Genomic DNA, 9,505 nt, shown 5'->3' with positions numbered 1-9,505 from the left:
AGCCCCTTCCCAGCTCCCTCAGGAATTCTCCAGCCCCTTCCCAGCTCCCTCAGGAATTCTTCAGCCCCTTCCCAGCTCCATTCCCTTCCCTGGACGTGCTCCAGCCTCCCAAGGTGTTGTTGTGAGAAGCCCAGAAATGGACACAGGATTCAAGGCTTGGAGCCCAGGACCAGCCAAAAACCAGGATGGAAAAAGCATCAAGAGCTTCCAGGTGTTTGGACAGGGCAGGGATCTGTGTGACAGCTGGGGCCAAATGTGCCTGAGGCATCACTGAAGTAATTTAGGCTGTTACCTTTTATATTGAAACCATCTTTATTATTTGGGATGGAGCATCCTTGGAAGTGCCCAAGGCCTGGCTGGACGGGGCTTGGAGCAACCTGGGAGAGGGGAAGATGTCAGGGTTGGAAAAGAATGATCTTTAAAACCATTCAATCGCAAACCATCCTGCGATTCACCACGACATGGAGGCGATCGGTCACAGGCCGGATGATCCCAGAGCTTTTTCCCAACCCGATGATCCCAGAGCTTTTTCTCAACCCGATGATCCCAGAGCGTTTCCCCACCTCACCCACCCTGCCGTTCCGTGATTCCACGGCACCGCCATCACCTCAGGCACGTACCCCGCCCCTCTCGGTGCTCACCCTCACACCCCTGACCCTTCACCCTCCATCCCAGGGATTTTTGGGATCCTCCCCTCCCTCCCCTCACCCCAAACCCACCCCACACCGCTGTCGCAAAGCCGGCCGCGCTTGGCGGCGCTTGGCGGCGGGCGGCGGCGCTTGGCGGCGGGCGGGGAGCGGCGTGAGGCGGCGCTGGGGCCGCAGCGGGCCGGGCCGGGCCGGAGCGGGCCGGGGCACGGCACCATGAAGCTGACCACCCAGGCTTACTGCAAGATGGTCCTGCACGGCGCCAAGTACCCGCACTGCGCCGTTAACGGGCTGCTGGTGGCCGAGCGGCCGCCGGCCCCGCGGCCGCCGCAGCCCGCGCTGTTCGTGGATTGCATCCCGCTCTTCCACGGGACGCTGGCGCTCGCTCCCATGCTGGAGGTGGCCCTGAGCCTGGTGAGGTGTTCCCGCAGGGATGCGGGAGCTGGGGAAGGGCCGTGGCACAGCTTGGAGGGTGGAGGGAGGTGCTCCAGAGGGTGAGAGAACTCGGCTGGGAGAGCTGGGAGAGCTCCCCTGGGGAAGAGAAGGATCCAGGGAGAGCTCAGAGCCCCTTCCAGGGCCTAAAGGGGCTCCAGGAGAGCTGGAGAGGGACTGGGAGGAGAGACAGGACACAGGGAATGGCTCCCACTGCCAGGGAGTGGATTTAGGTGGGATATAGGAATATAGGAATATTTCCCTGTGAGGGTGGGCAGGCCCTGGCACAGGGTGCCCAGAGCAGCTCTGGCTGTCCCTGCATCCCTGGAAATGCCCAAGGCCAGGTTGGACAGGGCTTGGAGCATCCTGGGATGGTGGAAGATGGAATGGGATGGGCTTTAAGGTTCCCTCCAACCCAAGCCACTCCATGATTCCGTGATTATATGATTGTGAGCAAAAGAAGATCCATCCCTTTTTGACATCATTAAAAATTACCGTTTTCTGGTTCCTCCAGACTCAGCTTTAATGTTTCTCTCAGTCTTTTTCATCCTAATAAAGATTTTATTTGGAAACAAATTCCAGTTACTTGTAAATAAATTCCAGTTTTCTTCAGCTGAGATAATGCCATGAGAATGTTGACATCTTTGTGAAGCCTGGAAATGATGAAATGCAGCCAGAGGCACGGGACAGGAACTGAGCCTGAGCCCTGAGCAGTTAGTTTTACCACAAAACACAAAATTTATCATTTTAAATGTATTTACAGCAGTGTAGGAGTAGCAGAGTGCTGTGTGTTTTCATTAAATCAGAATTAAATGTCTTTCCACAGTGTTTGTTGCAGTGAATTTTGGTAAACTTTAGGCTTTCAGTGCAGCTTTTCAGTGTAGATCTTGCAGCAGGATCAGATTATTAAGAGATAAATCCTGTTTCTTGCAACATCTACAGGAAAAAAATATCCCAGAGCCAAAACAATAGCAGAACTTTACTAATTTACTCTCAGTTTTTGGTGCAAAAAGGTAAAGGTTGGAAACTCTTGGTGTTTCCCACAATAATTAGGATTTGCTACAGCTCTGTGTGGTTCACAGCCATTCTAAACCACAGAATTTTACAAGAGCCTGGGGCCTTTTGCTGCTGTTCTGGGTTTAAACAAAGGCAAAGGTGTCAGTAAATCCTGTCAGAGCAGCTCTGAAAATTGGATTTGTTCATGGAAAAGGTGGAAAGGAGGTGATTCCACATCTTCTGTACAACCTGGCGTGTGGATCCAGAATAAATCAGGGAGATCAGGGCGTTTAAACTCATTTCTTTCAGCAAAGCAGCTTCAATTCTGAAGGATTTCACAGCTGTGGCAGGATTTAATGGGATCTGTTCTTTCCAAGTTCGGTTCTTGCTGATTTGTGGTTGAGGGTGGCCCTGTGGGAGGGTTTTTAGAACCAGCCCCACAAGTTTCACCTCCTCTTCCCTGCCCTGAGTCATCCCTGAATGGAATGGGAGCAAAAATCTCCAGATTTAATCTGGAAATAGAGGAGGCACTTCCAAACTTGAAGGCTTTGCCTCCTAAAACTTTCAGGGGGTACAAGGAATGAAAAAACCCCAAACAAACACCTCCAGAGGGTGGTGGGGCACTGAACTCCCCAGGGAATGTTCACATTCCCAGGGTTTCCAGAGCTCCAGGAGCGTTTGGACAGCACTTCCAGGCACAGGGAGGGATTTGGGGTGTCTGTGCAGGGCCAGGAGCTGGATTGATGATCCTTGAGGATCCCTCCCAGCTTAGGATATTCCAGGATTCTCTGATTTCCCAAGATTCGTAGCTCCAGAGGGCAGAGCAGAAGCTCCCGTGTTTAATTTGCACTTTGAAATCCTTTTCCAAGCCAGAGTCATTAAGAAAAAGTGAATTAAGTTGCACTCGAGCCTCTGAATTTCTCAGCTAATTGATGTGGTTTTACAACCACAGCTCCAAAAAGGAGAAGCCAAGGAGCACTTCCCTCTCCTGGAACAGCACTCAGCTCCTCCTCCTCCTCCTCCTCCTTTTCCTCCTCCTCCTCCTCCTTCCAGGCTTTTCCAGCCCTGGTGGCTGCAGCAAAGCAAAGCCACTTTGGATTTTTCCTTGGCAGGGCTGGACATGACTAAAAATATTTCTAATATTAAAAATATTTCTGATAGGAGCTAATTGCTGTAGGATACCTGAGGGGACAGTGCTGGGCTTGGAAATTGCAGCTGGAAACAGCTTTTATTCCAAAATGAGATTTTTTTTTCCCCCCTTTGTTTTATGCAGAAGCAATTTTTAATTACCAGTTAGGAAAGTGAGAACTTAAAATCATTCTTTTCTTTCTATTCAAGACAATCTTTGGTAGGGAACAAAAATGGATTTAAGACTGTGGTTTTTAATTTTTAAATGGATAGAGTTGAGTTTTTTTAATAATAATAATTATCATTATTATTAATTTTACTGTCTAAAGCCAAGCTTTCAAACCACTAACAATTAAAACCAGAGTCCTAAGCCCTCAAAATGGGTTTGGAATTGAAACAGCAGCTCTTGCAGGGCGGCACAGCTTTTTTATTTTATCACTTAAATCCGTGTCATCCCTTGGATTATTCACATGGCTGTTTTGTTTGGTTGGTTCTGCAGTCTAATACAATAATTATTGCTGAAAATGAGATTGATTTGACTCCCAGGATGCGACAGGTCAGCACCAGATGTATTTTTGGAGTCCTTTTTAATAGAGCTGGGGAGGGTTTTTTGAGGCCATGCTCTCTAGGGACTGCAAAGGAAAATTTGAGCTGCTTCCTCCCCTTCTGTCTTTGTATTTTGCTGACTTGATACCCTCAATTCTAATGAAAAACATCATATATATATATAGATATCATATATATAGATAGATAGATATTTTCAAAGCCAGACTCAGCAGGAGGAATTCAGCTCCAGTTTAAAGCAGCAAGAACAGCAGCATTTAAACTCATTTAATTAAAGGGCAACAACCAACAAAACTACCTCAGTTTTGTACTTGTGTAAATCAAAACTTGTGTAAATTATATGAAAAAATAACATCTGTTGAAGCATTTACATAGAGATGCTAAATAAGGAAGAACTCTCAAAGGAAAACAATTTTATCTCAGTTGAAAAGCTGCTAAATGGGACACACTTCTGCCTCACACTCGCCTGTCACCTCAAGCTTTTATTTTCTGATGAAGGCCCCAAATGGTTGCATTTTCCCCTGGAAATGGGACATTAGAAATAAAACCTTTCTGCAAGAACAGGGCAGCATTCTCTAAAGTCCCTTGGCAGGCGAGCACTGGCAGAAAATTCTCCCAGCCATTGGTGGGTGAGACCCAAACCCTCTCCAGGCTGAGTTTAATTGTCCTGTCACTCGGATTTAGGCCAGGCTTTGACTGAGACAGCTCCTTGCTCTTTTGCTCCATTTGGTTAATGCTTCCCATCATTCTCCAAATGCTCTGTTGGGTTTCTCCATCCCAGCTCAATCAACCCAACTGTGAGCACGCCCAGAACCAGACAGAAATATGGATTTATTTCAAGAACCCCGTGGCAGAGATGGAGCAACACTGCTTTATTTACAGGACAGCCATGAGATTTCCTTCATCCTGGGTTGTCTGTTGGTTTGGGGGTTTTTTTTAATCCTTTAGGGTTTTTTTTTTTCCCTAGGATTTATTGTTCCCATTGCTTTTCCAGATTGATTCCTGGTGCAAGGAGAACAGCTACGTGATAGCTGGATATTACCAGGCGAACGAACGCGTGAAAGATGCCAGGTGTGTTGGGCCAATATTTCCTTCTGTTTGCTCTTTTAGCTCGTACCTTGGACTCTGCCAGCAGCAATCATCCCCATAAATCAGGCGTGTGTGATTCACTCTGACAACTGTCAGCTGCTTCCACATTGTCTCCGTGGGGCTGCGGGATGTGGCCTTTGGTCAGGTGCAGAAAGTCCAGGCTTTGCAGAATCCCTGCTCTCCTCCCGTGGCTGCTATAAAAGGCCACTCTTTGAACCAGTGCCAGCTTCTTCAATTGCAGTTGTCAGGGAAAAAGCCAAAATCTGCAGAGTGTTTGCTCGTGCAGTATGGATCTTGGAAAGTCTGACAACTCCCAGGATCTTATGGAGAGTCAGGAGTGACCTGATTCTTTCTAAATTTCTTAATCACCGCTGAGTTTTTTTTCAAAGCAGTTTTTTTATGTGGTAGAGAAGTGGAGGATGATGCCAGCCAGGCAGTGATAGCTCTTATTTATCACTTCTTTTCCTCAGGATTAGTCATTTTTCTCCCTGCAGGCTGACTCAGATTACTCACTAAACAATAAGGGACCTTCCTGTGGAGCCACAGATTAATTTTAGATCTGTGTATTCCGTGTTTTCCCCTCTTTATCTATTGGACAAATCCAGGATTAGGACTAATTAGAATAAGAGCAACTTGTTTGAAGTATTGTGCTCCATCCCTGGAAGTGTCCAAGGCTGGATGGGGCTTGGAGCAACCTGGGATAGTAAAAGGTGTCCCACCCATGGCAGGGGATGGAATCAGAGGATCTTGAAGGTCTCTCCCATCCCAAACCATTCCATCATGATCAGATTCCAGTTATTTGTTAATGTATATTCAGAGCCAATTATGTTATTTAAAGAACACTTGTGACTTCTAAGGTATCTAACAGGGATAAAAGCATGATTTGTCTTTTCCTTATAAATCCACTGGACAGGTTTTTAAGGAGAAGTTACAGTTTGTTCTCTTTGAGGTTTGAAAGAATATCACAGGCTTGATGGTTTTTTAAAACTTCAGTTTGATTTCTGGAGATAACTGGCACCACACAGAGATTGTCACCTTTGAAATGTGGTAAAGGTTTTCAAAGGTTATCTGATTTTGGACAAGTTTTCAGTGCAGACTGGGGAGAAAACTCTGTTTCTTTTTTAAATGCCTGCCAGGGCAAAGTCTTTGGTCTGAGGGAAGATGATAGAAGGCCACAAAATGTTGGTTCCCTGTCATTCCAAAGCCATTCCTAAACCCAGCTGAGCTCCAGTTGGGGTGCTGCAGGGCCTTCTATCAGCTGTGGCATCTGCTCCTTCATCTTATTCCTGTTTGCAAGCACCCAGAGCCACCCTCACATCTCTCTGAGCTCATTTCCCGCTGCTTTCAGCTGAAACTCCTGGCTCCCATCACTCAGTTCCTTTTCCCTTCTGCTCCAGCCCAAACCAGGTTGCAGAGAAGGTGGCCTCCCGGATTGCTGAGGGATTCACGGACACTGCGCTCATCATGGTAAAGAACTTCCTTCCCCTCACCCCCCTGTGTGTTCTGGCCCTGCTGCTGGACCAGGGAAATGCTGTTCTCTGGCTCATTTTGCGAGGAATTCAGTTTCTCTTCCCCTCCAAAATGCTCTGGGGAGGAGATGAAACGAGCAGTGAAGTACAAAGTAAATCCACAGAGAGACTGTGGTGAGCTCTCTGCCACCTCAGAGGAACTGGAGGCTTTCTCTGTATGTTCAGGCAGCGATTTCTGGCTCCAGCCCTCCTCATACAACTTAAATTTTTACATTTAATGTCACCAGCAGGTCTTTGCCTCCTCACTGCTGTGACAAAGGACATTGACAGCTTAAATTTGGCAGTTTGAGGATAAAATAGTGGATGGGTGTACAATGTCCTGTTTTTACAAAGTGATTTCGGGTTTGTTTCATCTCCTGGGATGCCGAGGAGGAGACTGAGGTGGTGTTTCCGTGTCCCACCCCAGGTTGACAACACCAAGTTCACCATGGAGTGTGTGGAGCCTGCCATCCACGTGTACGAGCTGCACGAGAACAAGTGGAGGTGCAAGGACCCACACGTGTGAGTGAGCCGGGACTTTCCTGGCCTGTGGGGCTGTGGGGAGGGCTCTGCAGCGTGCCTTCACTCCCCAGAGGTTTTTTTGTGGTGATTCCTGTTGATGCCTGGTTCTTTTCCATCCTAGTGACTTCTGTGAAGATTGGACCGAAGCCCAGCGAATCGCTGCATCCCTCCTGGACAGCAAATCCTACGAGACGCTGGTGGATTTTGATAATCACCTGGATGACATCCGCAACGACTGGACAAACCCGGAGATCAACAAAGCTGTGCTGCACCTGTGCTAGGAGGGATCCTCCTGACTAACCCATGGGCATTCCCACTCTGTACTGAAGAGAGAAAAAGGCTATTTTTGAATGTTCAAATTAATATTCAGTACCTTGTGTGGAAAGCTGACTGATTAAAGAGGAGTGGCCTGTCCCGTGGCGCGGTGCTGTGTCCGTAAAGCCACGGAATGTTGGTGGTGACATTCCCTGGAAGAGCTGCCAGCTGTCACTTGCAGCTGTCCTCGTGGACACCATCCCACTTGTAGTGAATGTTGCTATTCCTTGGAAACCAGAACTGCTTCTGCTTGGCTCCCACTGTTCCTATTCCAAGGTTTTGACTTCAGCTTTTCTAATCTTTAGAGAGGTTACTTTTTAACGATTTCTGGAAATACCTTTCCAAAAAAATAATCAATCCTGTCCTCAGATGAGAGATTGTAAGGGCAAATAGATCAAATGGGAGGTGAATGGTTTCTTCTGGCCTGGGTTGGAATTGTAACTCTCTTGGCACAGTAAAATGCAAACTGCTGAGGATGTTCCATGCTCACGTGTCACCTGTTTTGCAGTGCTTTAGCATGACAGAGAGTTTTAAAGCAGTATTCCCAAATAGTCTGGTGATTCCTGCTCTCCCTGGGCTTGGCAAGCACAGTTCCTGCTTGAATGTGTTAAACCCAAAGTAAATGATTTATAAAAAGGACTGGAAGCACACTGCTGAGTTTGAGTCTGCAGTTGGAGTGTACAGTAGTGAAATACTTTATTAATTTTGTGCATTTGCTGGGGGTGGTTAATCAGCAAGTCTCATTTTCCACATGATCCAAGTAGATGGAATCAGGGAGCCTGGATACAGCCTAGTCCAGCTTGCCTTGTCTTTCCCATTAATATTTATTTCCAAGGAGAGGTTTCCTGGACAATGCAGCTTTATACCAGCCTAGAAGAGCTCTTTGTTGCCTCACTCCTCGTGGTTGTTTGCCCAGCTCTAGTTAAGCACAGCCTCAACCTGCAACAATTCCTCCAGATTTCCTTCTCTTCCTGCCCAGAAATGTTGTTACAAGGAAAATCCAAATATCCACAAAATGTCTGCCTGTCTCCAGTCTTAGTGTTAAAATCACAGCAGAGTTTGGGTTGGAAGGGCCTTAAAGATTATCTCAGGGACACCCTCCCCATGACCAGGTTGCTCCAAGCCCCATCCAGCCTGGGCTTATTTCAAAATGGAACTGTCAGAACCTCTTGATTTGGAGTCAATAAGCCCAAGTTTTACTCCTGGTCTTGCTGAGGGATGGGACAAGGCTAAAATCCCATTTACAGCAGGGAATAGACCTTGGATGCCCCCAGGCTGTGGAGTTCCCTGCAGGTGAGATTCCACAGGGCGTGAGGTGAGGTGGAGGGAGGAGAGGAAGCTTTGGACACTTTGATTTTTGTCTCCCTGCTGTGCATGGGTGAGCTGTGATTACCAACGAGATTGGCACCCAGTCAAGAACCTTCCCGAGGCTGAGTCAGGCTTGCAGGAGAGGGAAATGTTTTCACTTGTTGACTGAAAACTTGTATTTAGCTCCCAAAACCAGTGATTTAGCACATTCCAGTGGCTGCTCCACTCCTCACCTGTAGGAAAAGAGATCCTGGGAGCAGAGGGGAAGAGGATTTAGTACAAACTCCCAGTGAAATCCAATTGTCCCAGAGGCAGAGCGTTATCTTAGCCAGATTCCTCGTCTGGGGTTGTCAGAAGGAGCTGTTGTGTCTCCTGAGCCCCGGGAAATGTGTTTCTCATTCTTTGTAACAGCATCTCCTAATCAAGCTTTGATCATAAATATGCAAATTCAGGCTAATCCTGCTCTCCCTGTTAGGCAGAGTTTGTCTCCTCGGTGTGTAATCTGCTGGAATATTCCCTGTGTCTAACCTGGGACACGCTGCTGGCAGGGGAGCAGCTTTTAGTGCTTTGTCTTCCCCTTTTTTTAATCTTCCCTTTGCTTTCAAATGTGGGTTTTTTGCCACCAGCAGAAGCCCAGGCTGGCTTTAATAAAGAGGACAAACCTGCAGATCTTATCTCCCCTGGCCTATTTGCATTGAAGGCTGGACAAAAGCAGCAATTCCATAAATCCAGGGAGCCACCTTGGCTTTCCTGAAAGAATGAGGAAGCTGCAGGGCTCAGGGAAGGCTCTGTTCCCCTTTCCTGCTGATGTGCCCTGAGCAAATGCTGCTTTCCTGGCTGCTTGATCCGCTGGATTCAGTGCAGAAATTCAAGGTAATTCCTTTTAAAACTTCAGGGGGAGGAAACCTTGGGGAAGGCATCTCTTGCTGGGAAGGCAGCATTGGGAATGTGTGTCATACTCCTTTTTGGTTTGTTAGCAGTTAATGACATTAAGAA

At 47.4% G+C, this 9,505-nt stretch overlaps 1 protein-coding gene across 1 annotated transcript; it reads left to right on the top strand.

Annotated features, from left to right (window-relative positions):
- Nucleotides 1-795: 795 nt before the first annotated feature.
- On the top strand, nucleotides 796-7,858 carry EMC8 (ER membrane protein complex subunit 8). The gene is made up of 5 exons (XM_015640392.3): nucleotides 796-1,061; nucleotides 4,762-4,838; nucleotides 6,254-6,323; nucleotides 6,792-6,886; nucleotides 7,008-7,858. Exons 1-5 carry the CDS (start codon nucleotides 864-866, stop codon nucleotides 7,165-7,167), a joined length of 600 nt encoding a protein of 199 aa, XP_015495878.1. The 5' UTR covers nucleotides 796-863; the 3' UTR covers nucleotides 7,168-7,858.
- The last annotated feature ends 1,647 nt before the right edge of the window (nucleotides 7,859-9,505 follow it).

This window comes from Parus major, chromosome 11 (genome assembly GCF_001522545.3).
Source record: "Parus major isolate Abel chromosome 11, Parus_major1.1, whole genome shotgun sequence".
NCBI lineage: Eukaryota > Metazoa > Chordata > Aves > Passeriformes > Paridae > Parus > Parus major.
Note: the sequence above shows the minus strand (reverse complement) of the source record. Positions and strands in the feature narration are given on the sequence as shown.